The sequence below is a fragment of the Trichosurus vulpecula genome, chromosome 4 (assembly GCF_011100635.1).
Source record: "Trichosurus vulpecula isolate mTriVul1 chromosome 4, mTriVul1.pri, whole genome shotgun sequence".
Classification (NCBI taxonomy): domain Eukaryota; kingdom Metazoa; phylum Chordata; class Mammalia; order Diprotodontia; family Phalangeridae; genus Trichosurus; species Trichosurus vulpecula.
In genome coordinates, this window is record NC_050576.1 from 167,374,021 (window position 1) to 167,390,695 (window position 16,675).

The 16,675-nt window shown below is 36.8% G+C and overlaps 1 protein-coding gene across 9 annotated transcripts in view; it reads left to right on the forward strand.

Moving 5' to 3' along the window:
• BCAS3 (BCAS3 microtubule associated cell migration factor) overlaps window positions 1-16,675 on the forward strand; it is a 772,682-nt gene that overhangs the window by 312,346 nt on the left and 443,661 nt on the right. For all 9 annotated transcript variants that reach the window (XM_036754180.1, XM_036754172.1, XM_036754177.1 and 6 more), the window contains exon 16: window positions 15,630-15,780. In XM_036754180.1, coding sequence (XP_036610075.1) covers window positions 15,630-15,780 — 151 coding nt within the window. The remainder of the gene's footprint in view (window positions 1-15,629; window positions 15,781-16,675) is intronic.

Genomic DNA, 16,675 nt, shown 5'->3' on the forward strand with positions numbered 1-16,675 from the left:
GAAATAAAGAAATAAAGCTTCTTAAAGGCCAAAAATGTATAATTTTTTATCTTTTTCATATGTCTCTACCCCCTTGTACAGTGCCTTGTACATAGTAGGTGCTTAATGTTTATTGAGTTGAATTTAAAAATTTCAGTAGTAGGAGGAAGTGTTTGAAGTGATGGGGGAAGTGGCACATTGAACTGGAGTAGAGATGAGAAGAGGAAAGGGATTTAAGGTTCATTGCAAGAATGTTAACACTGCATGATGAGGTGTGAGAATAATGCCAAGGAGCCTTTAAAAAAGTAAAATGGTAGAATTAAAAGAGTCCATTGTTACTGACTAGGCTACAGAATTTGGGGAATAGGGTCTGTGTCTTTAAAATGTGATTACTTCCTTAATTAGGGCACAGTAATGTAATGTGACAGCTATAATTTTGGAGTGGGTGAATGGGTGTAGGTGTCTGTTTGATCCTGATGAACGAGCTTTGGTTTCTGCCTGTGACTAAGTTGACAAAAGTGTGTTATATAGTAGCTGAAGAAGGAGAAGCAGGGGAGCAGAGTATTTTTTCTTGGGTTTAGATTGTGCAGGAGCTCCTTATTTAGGTGTCCTAATATTCTTTCTTCTGGCATTCTTTATCTCATCCATTTCCAGCACTTATGAACGTGTTGCCATAACAGGAGCAGGCAGCTTTCTGTTTTTATGAGAGTAACTTGTTCAGCTGAGTGCTGTGCTTTGACTCTTTATTCATTCTCACTATATGTTGATTTTCTATGATTGATTCTATAATGAACTGGTGAGCTTTTGCTTTCTTGTTTCTAATATTAGAAGACTCCACTCAAATTGAGTATATTTCCTGTGGGGCTATTTTTCCATGGGTGAAAAAAATACAAGAATATTTTGAGTAAAGATACTGAAATGTTAACCTGGAAATAAAACAAAGGGCAACTAAAAGATTTTATCTTGCTTGTTCTGCAGAATGCTTGTTTTTGCTCTCTCCTCTCACCCCTACCCCCACCCCTTTCCCCTAGCGTTTTGTGGGGCTGTTAAAATCAGTGGCTCTTTCCCATCTGAAGGAAATGCATCTTTGACACTTCTCATGACCTGAGTCATGGTGCTGACACAGAGCCAGAAAATATCCTTAACAGTTCTGGGTAGAAGCAGGAATTCTGGGGGTGGGAAGAAGAAATAATACTTTGCCATTTCAGTTTATAGTTATAGGTTTGAGGTACAAGTCACTTCAAAGATATTATTATTGTTGTTCTGAGATTTACCCCTTTCTTTTTGTGTCATCATTTTTGGGGGTATGCAGTGTTTAAAATGGAGTAAAAATATGAAATTGGTAAACTGAGAACATTCTGAACTTTCCAAGTCTTTGGAAATGTACTTTGAGTGTCCTACGTTAGAATAGAACAGTTGTATGATTTCCATGCTATTTGGGGCATGTAACACCCTCCAACATGTACACATTGCCTTATATTGCTATAAACTTAGATAATCAAAATTGATATAGCCAAGGGTTCCTCCTTAACTCTCTTGGATGAATCAAAGTCACGTTTCTTCTTTTGATTTTTCTTTGCTTTAGTGAGGTATTAACTACTTTTCTTTGTTCTTCTTAACTTCATCTTACCTGGTACTTTTTTTGTTTTTGTCAGCAGTGTAGTGGGGGTTCAAGGATAGAGATCAGTGAAGAGCAGTCATTTATAGTGTGGGTGGAGAGTTTCCCTTGTTTTAATGTCTAATGTTTCATTCTAGATAAAGGGTTTGGATTTTGGGAACTTTTTAAGTATGGATTGAAAACCTTTGGTTCTTCTCTTTCTGGATGTTGTATTTGTACTTTATTTAGAGAAACTAAAAATTTTGTGGGTGCTTGTAGATACAGTGGTAGAAAGACTCAGAGGCAAGTGCTTCTTTTCTTTTTTGTGTGTCTTTGCCTTTAGCAGCATTCTGGTAAGTCCTACTGTCCCCTTCCCAGAATGATGTTTTTAAATGAATAAAATAAATATGTAGGATTTCAAAGGAAGCCAGTTATATTGAAAGAAGATTAATATTTTTTCCATTCAAGTTTATGTATCCCCTGAAATCTTTCAATGGACACCTGGGGGGCCTATGGACCTTTAGACCAAGAATCCTTGGTCATACATGGGAAAGGGTGCCTTTCTGTTCCTGTAATTTTTAACTGACCGGCATCTTGGATTTTTTTCCCTTCTTGTTTTAATGCTAATTTTTCAAAAAAATCCACATTTGACAAACAGAAATTTGCATCTTTGAAATGAATAATAAACTACTGAGCACACACAAATGCACGCATACATATATAGCACCCAGATGTACAGCCTTTCGTCCCAGGATCCTTGAGTACTATAAAAACAATTTACTAGACTTGAAACTCCCCTCTATAGGATAGAGATCTTGTTAACCCTATTTAGAGATGGGGGAACTAAAGTATAGTGAGATTAAGCATCCTATTCAGAGACAGGCCACATAAGTACTTAGAGAGGAAAGTCAGCCTTCTCTTCTAACTAGTAGACTTCAGTGCCTGTCCTCACACATATTCCGTCCTGAAACTCTTCAGATAAATCTTTCATATTTCATTAAGGCTCCTCATGGTAACTTTCAGCGTTCTCAGTTTTTCCTTTTACTTTCCCTTGTCTATTTTCCTTTACTTTGGAAACTTTGCCAACTGGTCTTTCTCACCTTTTTTCCTGGCCTCTTTGCTGGTTGTTATTACTTCCTGTATCTTGAGTTCCTCAGCTTGGCCTCAGTCAATCTATCTCCTAGAATTTTGGAGCTCTGTGAATTACATCCCACTCTGTCCTTATCTGCAATAGACAGTAAATGCCTTTGTTACAGCAATCAGAATTTTTACATAATAAGGTTTGTGAAATTTCTGACAGCCTTTTCTGTGTGTGGTGTGTGTGTGTGTGTGTGTGTGTGTGTTTGCGCGCGCGCAAAACCTTAAAAACATTAAGCTTCATTTCAGGATCAGATTGTGGATTTATTTTCTAAATGTCTCTCATAAGTGATCTTTCTGAGCCTCCTCCTATCCTCTGCAATATGGCCACTCAACTTTTCCTGGAAACATCTTCAGTGCCAGGTGGTACCTGTTGTTTATTTGGATAAGGTGCTTTAAAAACAATACAAAGTGAAGCTTCTCTGTTGAAATATTGCACACTTCAACATGTGGTTGCTACCCCCAGTCCTTCCAACTTCTCAAATACTGAAAAATAAAGGGATGATAGCAAGTAGTAATGGGACTAAACTTCCTGTATCTTCAATCTCCCCCTCTTTAAACATTGTACTTGGCAGCAGGGAGCAAGTTGTGTGCTGTGTTTTTGGTGTTTTCATGATTTTTATTGAATTGTCTGTTCCACTCTCTCAGACTACTTCTGTGAGCCAGTCTTGCTTCCGCCAAGTTCAGTATGTGGGTCAGAAGGCACTGTTTCTCACTAGGGCGCTGCTGTTTCCTCTTCCGACTCAAGTAGATTACAGATTATACTGGAGCATGTCTGAGAAAAGGTCAAAAAGGAGGGTGAAAGTCCTGGATCTGCAGCTGGGAAGCTTTTCATTCTCATCTAGTGAACTTAAAAAAAAATCAAATGGAAAAAGAAAAACACACCCAAAAAAACATTAACTAACAATAACCCACACGCAAGCAATTCACGTTTGCCTATTATCCTTTATTGTGTATTTTGAAGGGATTTTATTTGGCTTTCATTAAATGATTATCTAGTGTTTGGTTGAAAAAGCTTTAATGTGAAATTTGACAGCCAGCAATAACTAAGCACACTTTAACTTCCCTGAGCCCGAATTGCCTGTGATAGTCTCAAAACAAGTTACCATTGTGCTTGTATTAAGACAGAGTCAAGAAGCCTGGGACTTTTCTACCACAGAGTTAACTCAGTTAAAATATTTGGTTCATATAGGATTTTTAGCTCTGTCAGCTCTATGACAGGATATTAGAAGCAGGCTGATTGCTTTGGCCTTCTGGGGAAGAGAAAAAAACTCAAGCGTGCACACATATATACGTTAATAAATTTTTGTTGTCTGAAAGACATATACAGCACAACAAAGGTATATGTCTGCTAATGTGATAGATAAATATGTTATTTAGGGATAGAGTGTCTGTTCATGGTGGTACTTAGAAAATACAGTCATCCTCAGTGGCATAGAGCAAAAAGGTACTGCAGGTGTTTTGAAGAAGTCAAAATGTTAAACTAAGGATATAATGAGATGGGGAGGCCTATGCCTCAGCTGAAAAGTGAGGATTGTTCTATGGTGTAAGCATGTGTAGAGATGGAGCGAAATGAGCTTATCACATCACAAAAAAAGACATTGAATTTTATATAGGCTTTCAAGGCATAAGTTCTCAACCACCTTGGTATTTATTTGTAGGATAAAATTTTTAAAAATGAGATGGTATCACAAGATGGTATCACAACATCAAAATGCTTTCCGTAGGATAGTTGTTATAAAAAACTTCTTTTGTACTTCTTTTATTTTCTTTTAAATGAATTTTCTCCCTTTTTATTCTTCCTTTCACCCCAACAACCAATGCTTTCTATTTTTAAAATCATCAAAGCACCTCTAATATTCCCATTATTTTTTGTTCTTGCTACCAAATAATTGCTTTCTCCTTCATTAAGCTCACTATGCCTTATTTGTTAAAAAAAATAATTATTACATACCTTGTTTTTATATCATCTTTATTTCTTAATATATAATTTTCTCTCCTTTACAACCAAGAGCCATCTCTCATGAGAATAAAAAAAGAGGAAAAAAATGTTTCAGGAAAATTAATCGACATCAATCAAGTCCCCGCTATATACAATATTCCATATCCATAGTACTCACCCTCTGTAAAAAATGAAGGGTGGTACATTTCAATATCCTCTACACTTGATCCACTAGTGTCTTCTGCCTCCAAGCAATATCCTTAAAAATGTACCTACACAAATATACCTATCTATCGTGAAGTTCTTAGACCCCATTTGGTAAAGCATTTCTCTAGCTACATAAAAGCCCCAAAATAAGGACAAATCTGGTCCACTTGTACCATTAAAAAACAATGGTAACAGCTCACAACTTTTGTAAGCAATGATAGAAAATGAAGATTTTAAATTTGATTTTAAAAACCGTTACTTAAATGGTCTACTGGTTTGTTTTCTTTAATTCTTCTTGTTTATCAATCCTGCTTGATAGAATGCTATATTTGGAAAACTCTCTGCCCAACCATGACAAAACTATGGATCTTTTCCTGTATTTTGGTATTAATCAATCTGAGAAGCAAGTGATTTAGTGGAAAAACCTTCAGCTTCAAGTCAGTAATATTGGGTTCAAGTCTTTATGCTGCTCTGTACTAGACATGTGAATCTGAGGAAGTCACTTACCATCTCCAAGTCTCTGTTTCTTCTTCTGTAAAATCTGTTTAATGATGTCTTCAGTATTTTATCTTATATGTCTTTCATCAGGAAAGGATTTTTAAAATCATAAGTCACTATAGGAAGTATTGTTTATTAACAATATCATTTTAAAAAAACCAATATCATTTTAGCTTCATTGCTGTATGTAGAAAAAAATGTTGATTTTTTTTAAAAGGCAGAGCAATCCTCTGTCTTAAATCTTTATAAAACATTTTTTTCTTTATTTGGTTTGGAGTAAAAAAATAGAAAGAGACTTTGTACGTTAAACTTGGTCTGGAATGGTGAACAAGTCCCAGGACCTAGCTTTAGAAGCAGCTGGCAGCAGGCCATGTTCACATGTTCTCGGATCATTGCATTCAGAAGCTAAGAATACCAACCAAGCTTCTGCAAAAAGGGTAAAGATAAAACAAGAAAGGAGGTTAGCTTTGCAGCAGAATTACCTGGGAGTTGATGCTGATGTCTTTTCCACAAATGTCCAACTTTGTCAAAGCCCAGTAAATCTTGGGAAGTTTATTTTCCTTGTAGCATCTGTGTTTTATAATGGGGCCTTTAATTTGTTTTTACTTTGTCTGCAGGGATTTCTTTTGTCCGGAGCTTTCAGCCTCCTTTTTTTTCCTCTGTGCAAGTGAGTCTGTTAATGATGGCCAGTTTGGGAATATACCTCTGCAAAACTGACATGACAGGCTGTTCCCTGAGTGCAGCAACAAAGCCCATTGTTATTTTCTCTCTTCACTTTTATCCTCAACTTAATCCATTTTTCCTCTGTGTATTTGTGGTGTAGCATGTCTGGAAAATCATGGCTTGGAATAATGCCTACATGATATGGTGGCAATTGCAAATAGCATATTTTAGCTCTGGCCAGCTCATGTTCAAGAGGAAGGATGAGTGACCTAGTCATAGGTTCTCTAAATTCCTTCTATCGGGCAGCTCTTCCATATCCCAGAGGGCAGGCCTTTGCCTACTCACTAGCCCCTACATGGAGGAGCAGATGCAATCCACAGCTTTACCATTTTCCAGGTCACTTCCGTGAGAAGGCAGTTAGGGAAAATCAGAACAAGAGGCCTGGAGGAGTGAGAATCAGGAAGAGAACAGACATCCCATATGAAACTGGCATTCCTGTGCTTTCCCAGAATTCCAAGGTGCCCTGCAAACATTGTCCTCTTTGTGCTAACTGCTCTAAAAGAGAAAGCATTAAAAATAATTGCCCATACTAAAAAAGAGCTTTCCTCACAACAACCCTGTGAAGTAGGTAGTGAAATCTTATTACTCCTCCTTTACAGATGAGACTACAGTAAAAACAGGTTAAATAATTTGCCCCTAGACACACAGCCTCTATCAGTGCTAGGAATCCAATCCTGAATCCAAGTCCATCGCTCCAACTTACCACTACACTATGGTGTATTTTTTCATTATCTAATACTAACTAGCTGTCTCACTGTTGGCATGTCGAATAACGTCTTATTATGACTCATTTCCTTCTTCTGTAAGGCCTCAATCTCTATTCTATGATCTGATTTTATGAATCTGAGTCTCACTTTCTTCTTTTGAGGTTACCGATACTTAGACTGCTTTCTATATACTACAGGGTTATTGTGAATAAAATCTCAGTGTCACTTATTATTTCTGTTTTCATATGGAAACATTGAAGCACATTGGCATAGAGCACCCAGAGTTACACAGCAGTCAGTGACAAACGGTGACCCCTGGTTCTCTTCTTGGTTTATTGCTTTCTATTGAAAACTTTTTAAAAAGTCATTCATATATTGATATCCCCTGTAAGCAATCTGAAAGATCATTATTACTGAACTATTTTAACAATTAGAAAAATGTTTTATTCCTGATTCTGGGATCCTCTCCCCTCCATTTCCCTCCCCTGCCATCTCAGTCTCTATCTCCATTTCCTCCACTGTTAAATATATATAATAACAGAACCTACTTCTCAGGTTTGTTTTGAAGATCACATGATATAATATTAGTAGAGCATTTAGCACAGTGCCTGGTATATATTAGGTACTACATAAATGCTTATCCTCTCCTTTTCCCTTCTTCCCTTTCCAGAAGAAATTCTTTCTTTCACCTCTTGGCAAACAGTATTATTACTAGTGGTTGGTTTTTTTCCTAATTCATTCATTCTTTAATTACTGACTACTCATTTTAGAGGACTGGTGAACCTCTAAAAGTTCAGAATTACAACAGATTTGTATAAGGACTTGAAAGCCAATAAGCTTAGATAGTTTATCTGTATAGATTTGAGCTTAAAAAATGGGACTAGGAGTCTTCAAAGAACTCACTTTCTCATGAAGTTTTTGGGACTTCCTGTATCTCGTGCCAGAAATACTATGGGAACAGCCTTTCTTGTGACATTTTGTCACTTATAGGTCTTGTCCCAGCTGGAGCTTGAAAGTGCAGAGGCGTTGGAAATTTATATTCATTCTGATGTTTTGAAATGTCTGTGTTCAGAATGTTCATTTTCATTTCATTTGGCTATAATATTGGCATCTTACTCTTTGCTCTTTAGGAGTTAAAAAGCATCAAGAAGAAAGGTGGGTAAGAAGGGTTAATGCAGGTGATGCCTTAGTTTTGCCTAGTCATTTTCTTCAAGTTTCTCAGAAAGCTTCTCATTATTTATCTTGTGTATTCCAGGCATGTAGAATGAGAAGGGATATTTTGACCCTTTAATGAAAAAAAAATGCAGAGACTTGATAAGGTCAAAGCATTCAGTCTGTATATGCATTCAGTCTGTGCATTTGCCTTTTTGATCATTGAATGCTACTACCTCTTCAAGAAGAGCCCTCCAATGTTACTTACTAAATAAGGCTGAGACTTGGGCCTTGACAAAAGTAACCCCAGGACTATCTTTACAGGTTCCAATGAAAAGAGGATTCTGTTGACTATGATTTTGTTGTTGTTGACCCAGCTGTTCTGGGTGCCAGAGAAGAGGAGAGGAATGGAATGGAATGAGAAAACACTCCTTCTAGCCACCTAGTACTGGAGGAGGCCTGGTGACTTAATCTTAACTTGTTATAGTCTCTATCAGAACAAATTTTGATGATTATAAAAGGCAGTCTTTTGCATGGTGCCCAGCTCCTGTGTACAGGAGCAAATACATCTATCTGCAACTTTGCTCAGAAGAGCTATCAGTGAAAGTTAGGCCCAAGGGTCTGTGAGAGTGAGAACCAAGAAAAAAAGCATCATCCTTTTATTTTTATGTGCTTGATTTGCAGCCTGAATTTGAATGTCCTTCGCTTCCCCAAACCTCCAGAAAATAATTTTAAAGATTTTTTTCTTTGACTATTGTAGAAATTTACATTTAAAATTTATTTTAAAAAATATCATCTCTTATTTTAAAAACATCTTTATCCATATTTTTTGCTTTTACTTTGCCGGAATTTGAGAAAATAACCCTCCCTCCAACCCCTCCCAGAAAGCCATGCCTTATCAAAAAGAATAGACTAGATCAGTAATTTCCTTGAAGGGAACAGCCCTGTGAGGAAATTCCTCTACCATTGAATATTGACATTTTCCCTGCCACTGTGTTAGCTTCCTAGTACATTGAGAGGTTGTGACATGCCCAGTCATTCAGCCAGTATGCCTAAGAATTAGGATTTGAATCCAGGTCTTCCTGGTTCTGAGAATAGCTTTTTTAATTCACTACTCCCGTGCTACTTTTCATAATGAAGAATAAAAAAAAGAGAGGGGTGAAAAGCAGTTTAGTAAAACTAACCAATATATCAACCAATTGTATCCATATATACAGTCCTTTGTTTCCATAGTCCCTCCCACCCTCATTTCTGCAAAGAAAGGATTGAGATACCCTCTCACATCTCTTCTTTGACTCTAAGCTTGGTCGTTATAACTTCACAGCATTCAGTTTTGACCTTTTGAACATGTGTGTTTTAACTTTTAGCACCACATTTTTACCTGGGACCCAAGATATTGATTGTTCATTTTTACCTCCTACTTTACAGGGAAGCTAGAGGCCTTGGAACATTAGCTTTATCTCTGCATAGCACCGTCCCTGTATCTGCCTAGATTCACCATCCGTACTCTGGTCCCCATCACTTCTCCCCCACTTTCTGTGTCTCACAATTTTCTCTTTCCTCTATACTATCTTGAGTTTCTTCCACTCCATGAGTTCTTTTTATCCACAGGTTCCTTCTATTTCTGCTTTAACACATGCTCAAGTCTTGCTAAAGTCCTTGAATATTTATTTTGCTGCCTCTCTTTTTTATCTCCTGTTCTCTTCACATCCTTGAAAGTGGAATCTGGTTTTTTCCTCTGTCACTTTTCTGAGACTATTCACTTGAGAGCTACCAGTATGGAATAGTGAACAAAGTGCTTTACAAACCATATGAATGTGAGTGTTTTATTATTACTTGTTAAATTTGCTAAGCTCAATTGCTTTGTTTTTAGCCTTTTGCCAAGGAGACTCAACTATAATAAAGACTAATGATAATAATGAAAGCCGATGTTTATATATCGTGCTGCTATGTTTTATGAAGCATTTAACATATCTAATTTGACCCTGTGATATGGTATTTCAGGTCACATCCCCATTTTACAGATAGGGAAATATTGACTCTTTGGGGTTGAATTAATTTACCCATGATCACACAGCCACCAAATATTGGAGATGGGATTAAAACATAGTATGCTGTCTTCATATCCTTCTTTATGAAACTTTTCTTTTTCTTTATGTGCCATTATACTTTCTTGATCTTCTTACTACTTCATTGACTGCGCTTTTGCCTCATCTTGCTGGTTCCCCTTCCTACCTCTTAATTGTGGTCTTTCTCCAAGGCCTATTTCAACTCCCAGCTTTTCTTTCTCTGTGTCCACTTAGCAAATTTATATACTCTGGCTTCAACAGGAATCCCTTTCCTTATGACTCTCAAATCTGTATTTCTAGCCCTTACCTGCTAACCTGGGTGGCAGTCTTAGATTTCTAACTGGCTACAAGATAGTGCCATTTAGTAACTAGTAATTAATATGTTTAAAATATGCCATTCATAAGCATCGCTTCAGCATTTTTTTTGGTAGTGTTAACACTATTCTTCCAATCTCTTAGTCTATAAAGCTTGGAGTCCTCTTTAACTCTTCCCTTTCCTTCTTACTCTGTAGTCAGTTTGTCCCCAAGCCCTATTGTTCTTTCTTTAAAATGATTCTTACCTTCCTTGGTGTACGTTCGATGTTCAATAAATATTTGTTGACCAGTTGGGAAATGATTACAATATAGCTGAGATTTTCTGAGCTAATCATATGCCCAATGCTACAGTCCAGTCATAGAACCAAATAGATAAAAATCAACAGTTAATTATGGCAAATCTGCAATAGTGACATTTATGTCTACTTGCCCACCATGATATTAAATTATTTTTAATGATTTAATTTGTTTTAAATGATTTGGTTTGTGTATTTTTGTTGTTGTTCTGTCATTTCAGTCATGTCCAACTATTTGTGACCCTATTTGGGGTTTTTTTTGGCAAAGGTACTGGAGTGGTTTGCCATTTCCTACTCCAGATCCTTTTACCAATATTGAAACTGAGACAGGGTTAAGTGAGTTGCCCAGGTCACAAAGTAAGGAAGTATTTGAGCTCCCATTTGAACTCATGTCTTTCCGACTCTAGTGCTGGCATTCTATTCAATGCATCACCTAGGTGCTCTGCTTGGTCTGTGTAGTCATTCATTCATTTATTTGTGAGTCATTCAGGGTTAAGTGACTTGCCCAGGGTTACACAGCTCTAAGTGTCAAGTGTATGAGATGGGATTTGAACTCAGGTCCTCCTGACTCCAGGACCAGTGCTTATCCACTGCACAACCTAGCTGCCCTCACCACCCCATTTTTCCGGTTTGTGTATTATCATTTGTCCTGTATATATTGTGAATGCTGCCCTTAATTATCCCCTTGACATGTGTAGACAACTGCCATTAACTTTAATAGGAATTCTGAAAGAGAAATGAGGGGGAAATGAACCTTTATTTTCTGTGCCTGAGATTCTTGTTCTTCTGCTTGTTTTGCTAAGGTGGCATTTATTGAAGTTTCAGTTAAAATCTCCTATGGGTATTGTAAAAAACATCCACTTGCTGTTCTGGGGATGTGGAGCATTTGGTTAAATCATTACCTAAATTCTGGAGGCTACCTTCATACTTTGATGGTAAAACGAAAGAAGAAAGTTCATTGTCCCTTTACATTTCTGACACTTCTGTAGCTAACTTTATACGTACTTATTGCCTGAGTCATTCTTTGAGATAAATGCTGTATTATCTTGAGCGTGGAAAGGTCTGTCTCCACTTTTTCTGGAAATAAGATGTTGCTGAAGAACGTTCCTTTGTATTTCTATTCTGTCCTTCTCACCTTGCATCCTACCAACTCACAGCTAGCCAAACCATTTAAAATAAGATTTTTTGTTAGAAGTCAGTCACGATTTGGAACAATTAAAACTATGGTTTTCATAATGTTTCTCTTTATGATAAAAGAACTGTAGGATAATAAATCTATGTCTTAGTAATTTAGAACATGAGACATTCTTTAGTTGTCATCTGTAATGGTAGCATGAATTCTTTGAGTTAATTTACTTCGGCTATACTGATATTGCTCCGTTACTGCAGAGTAGAATATTGACGACAAAGATCTGAAAGCTTCAGATTAGAATTGCCTCAACTCTAGAGAGCTCAATTTTTAACCTGAAGCCACTTCTGATTGTTCCTTAATCTATCAGAGGTAGGTAAAATAAATTTCATTTTCATTACAATAAGTGAATTTGTCAGATAAGATTTCCTAAACTCCTTTGCAGGAAAGAATAGCCGTAGAGCAATTTTGGCTGGAGGTTACCTGCCTGCATCTAAGCACTAACTTCATTCAAGTGAATGAGTTCTGTGTGGTTATAGCAATGTCTGTCTTGTTTTAAAAAATATTGATACCTAATCCAAAATATGAGCAAGTTAGCTCTTATTAGCTTTCCTAACATGTGCCTTTTTTATATTTTTCATTTTGTTTTGTTTTTCTCGTTCTCCTTTTATGTAAAAATCTTATTGTATGTCACTTGTCTCCTGGATCAGTTGTGATAGACAATAGATTGTTACCACTCAGGTCTGTCTTGAATTGGGGAAATGGTAAGCAAAAGCAAAATCTCCAACTAACTTTTGCAATCTTGAGATATTTTGGGGGGGCAGGGCATTAGTTTTTCTGAATGTGTAATGTCATGTGCAGGGGTTAAAAGATGGAAAGAAAGAGAGGAAAAAGCCAGTAAGCTGCCAGTTCTGTTGAATTAAATGACCCTGAGGAGAGGGCAAAGAAAGCATTGAGTGTCTTTAGAAAGATGAGAAATTCATTAAAGTTATTTTTCCCTTCTATCTTCAACCCACTTAAAGTGTCATTATGGCTTTTCAGTCTCCTTCCTGTGAGCGAAACTCTTTCATACTGTTATTCTTCCTTAGAAAAAGGTGGTTGCTCTGGGGGTGTAGTGGGTTTGAAATCTAAAGCACCCTCTTCAGTCCAGCCTGTATGGATTTGACCTGGGGTTTGTGTAATGTCTATTTAGAATGCCCCAGTTGTTTAGGAACCTAATTCCCAATATGGCCTCCCTTTGACTGGAGACAAAGCCGACATTTCACAGCATTATGGAAGCAGAGAAAAACAAGTTAATGATCTAAACCTTCTAATTCACCATGGCTTGTCTCTTTAAAGCCCCTTGATTCTATTATAAGCTGGCTGGCTCCTGCATTGTTTCCTTTCTTTCTTTCTCTGCTTTCTTTACATTTCTTTTCCTCTTGTCTGCGTAATTTGTAGTCTATTGCTTTTGTGGTTGAAGGCTGAAAAGTGGTAGCTACACTGTGATACAGAAAGCAATCAAAACTGGGAATATGGTTAAATGGAAACTTACTCCCAAGAATATTATAAAACTTGTAGCTATTTCCCTTTGGTAGCCATCTCGTAACTTAACTGTTCTTTAAGAGTGAGTGAACTTGGCTTCCAGTTTCAATAAGCCAATATCACAATTTCACCTGGAACCTGATGGCAGTTGGGTTGGAACTCTAGACCAGGGTGGGGAACCTGTGGCCTTGAGGCCACATGGGGCCCCCTAGGTCCTTAACTGTGACCCTTTGACTGAATCAAACTTCAGACAACAAATCCCCTTAATAAAAGGATTTGTTGTGTGAAGTTTGGGTTTAGTCAAAGGGCCACACTTGGGGACCTAGAGGGCCACATGTAGCCTTGGATTTGTTCTGGGAAGTTTGGATTCAGTCAGAGGCCCACACTTGAGGACCTAGAGGGCCACATGTGGCCTCAAGGCTGCAGGTTCCCCACCCCTGCTCTAGACAATCAACTTTTTTAATCAGTAGCAGAATTGAGAGATGCCTAGTGCCAGGCTCACCAGTAAGGAAATGTTAGGACCATCTTACCAGTTGATGTTTGAACTCCTGTCTTTCTGACTCTAGGTCTTCCACCCAGCGATATGGTGACCCAGGAGCCAAAAAATTTCATATAAAATTTTTTTTTTAGTTCCCCCCACCCCAACTCCAGACATTTCAAGTTCAATAACCCCCTGCCCCCGTCTTCATATCTGCCAGTAAATGAAACATAATTTTATGAACAAATGAAGTTATACATGGTACAGTTATATTCCTTAGCTAGTACAATGATTTTAGATCTTTAAAACTGACATGTCACACTTCAAGGTTTGCCAAGTACTGTACATATATTATCTTATGTAATATTTAGTTATAGATGAGGAAACTGAGACCCAGAAGAGTTAAGTGACTTGCCCATGGTCACATAATTGCCACATTATTAAATGCCAGAACTGAAATTTAAATCCTTACTTTTCTTTTTTTTTTTTAACTATACTGTACTGCAGCTCTATAATCATTTAATCTGTGTTTTTAGGGACATGATTTTTCCTTTGTGTTCTGCTTTAGCTGTAATCTGAGAAATTTTGATATTTTGTCCCATTATTATCTCTTTCGCATAATCACTGATAGTGTAATTTATTCTTTGGTCTGCTTGCTGTTCAGGAATCCTTAAGTAGTCTCCACTTAGATATGTTTTTTGTTTGTGCTCCCTGAATTAATTATTTTTATTTTATTATGATTTATAAAGAATATAATGAGTATTTTGGGATTTTTACATTTATTTGAAATTTCTTTGTGTCCTAACATGGTCAATTTAAAAATGCAGAGAAAAAATTGGTGGTAAGAAATATCTATATTCTTCAGAGGTTTCCTTTAGAAGTCACCATAAGTCTTTAACTCTAAATTCCTCAACAATCTCATTAATTCTGTGTTATTTATCTTTCTGTTAGATTTGTCCATCTTTGAGAGAGAAATATTAAAGTCTCCTGTTATTGTTGTGTTGCTATTTATATCATTTAGCAATTTAGTTAGTTTTTCCTTTATGAATTTAGATGCTATGGCATTTGGAATATGTTAATTTAATATCAATATTAGTTTTTGTTTGTGGTTCCTTTTAGCATAATGTAATTTCCTTGTTTCTCTTGGTATATTGTATGAATTTTTGTGTTTGCTTTGTCTGATAGCATAAATCCAACTTGTTCTTTTTTGGACTTATGTGCATAGTAAATGTTTGAGCCTCTCTTTTTTATTCTGTGTATATCTTTGCTTTTTATATGTCTCATAAGCAACATATTATGCGTTTTTTATTTTGTATTCAATCTATTACTTTTTAAAATTTTAATTTGTTTAATCCATCCACATTTAAAGTTATGAGAGTTTGCAGGGTCATTTCAGAAAATATTACTTGAATTTCAACCCAATTTAAAAAAATTGCATTCTTACCTTGGCTTCAGAATTTCTGGACATTTTATATCTCTGCCCATATCCTGAAAATGTATTAGTGGCCTACCAGAGTGTTTAGTCTGCATCTTATCCAAAGTGATGATGATGCAGTTATTCCTTGGAGCTGGAAAAACACTATAACAGGAAGCAGAAGATCTCATCGTCTACCAGTCCTTGGTCTATTAATTAGTAGCCTTGTAACTTTAAAGAAGTCACTTTATTTCTTTAGACCTTATCTTTCCATTTCTATAATGACAGGATTAGAATAGATAAGGCCTGTTCTTGCTCTTATTCTTTGAGTCTAACACATTATTTGGGGCTCAAATTTGAGCTAAAATACTTCTTGCTTCTGATCAGCAGATTTAGAGTCAGTATCTTCGGAGATGGAAGAACATCCTTTGCTAATGTTGTCATTTCTTTGTCTCATTGAAGGAAAACTAAACAGTCAAGACTCGTACAACAATTTCACCAACAACAACCCTGGCAACCCTAGGCTTTCCCCACTCCCTAGTTTGATGGTAGTGGGACCTCTTGCACAAATCAAGCAGCCAATGACATTGGGGACCATCACCAAACGTACAGGGTAAGCAAACCACTCACACTTGATGCTTTTTATCATGCTGTTTTTCAGTAGCTAAGGCATAAGAACAAGAAATGCTTTTCATTAATGTGTGGTTTTGATTTTTCTTCTTTTTTTCTAGCAGCATGAAACTTAATGGCAGCTGATTAAGTACAAATTTTAAAACACAATTTCTTTCTCCTCCCTCCTTCCTCCCTTGCTTCTTCCCTCTCTCCCTCCCTTCCTTCCTTCCTTCTTTCCTTGCTTCCTTCCTTCCTTCCTTACTTCACTGCCTCCTCCGACCTTGCAAAAACAGTAACAATGAAAATTCACTTTGGCTAATAAAATTGGATCTGTTAGCCTAGACTTTAGTATTTTTAAATAGCCTTTGCCTCAATTTGCATATTCTTGCCATAACAGTAGAACATTCTCTATGCATATTCTTTAACCAGTTTTGACCAGTACCAGCACTAGAGAGAGAAATCTTTGTGTTAACTCTGCCTTTAATGTTCTTCATATGAACTGGGGCAGTGTGATATTGTAGACAATAGAGACACTTCTCTGAGAGTTTTGTTCACTGTAAAATACAGTCTTTGGCCTAGCTCAAGGGTTCTCAGTGTTGGGTCAGTGAACTTCTTTTTAAATATATTGACAACTGTATTTCTTTATAGTTATCTTCCTTTATAATCCTAGGTATTAATAAAAAGTTGGTTGGTTGTTGTCCTGCATTCTCAAAGATGACCAAAATGACATCACTATGCCAGAGTCAAGTTTCATTGCTTCTAATTGTGGCTGATCAGGCCAATACGAGCTTGGAATGCTGTACCACAGGTTGGACACAAATAGTCCATGTGAACATTTGCAGTGGATACTCTAAATTTGCACATCTTGTGTTTCCTTTGAACTGTTTCAATTCTAC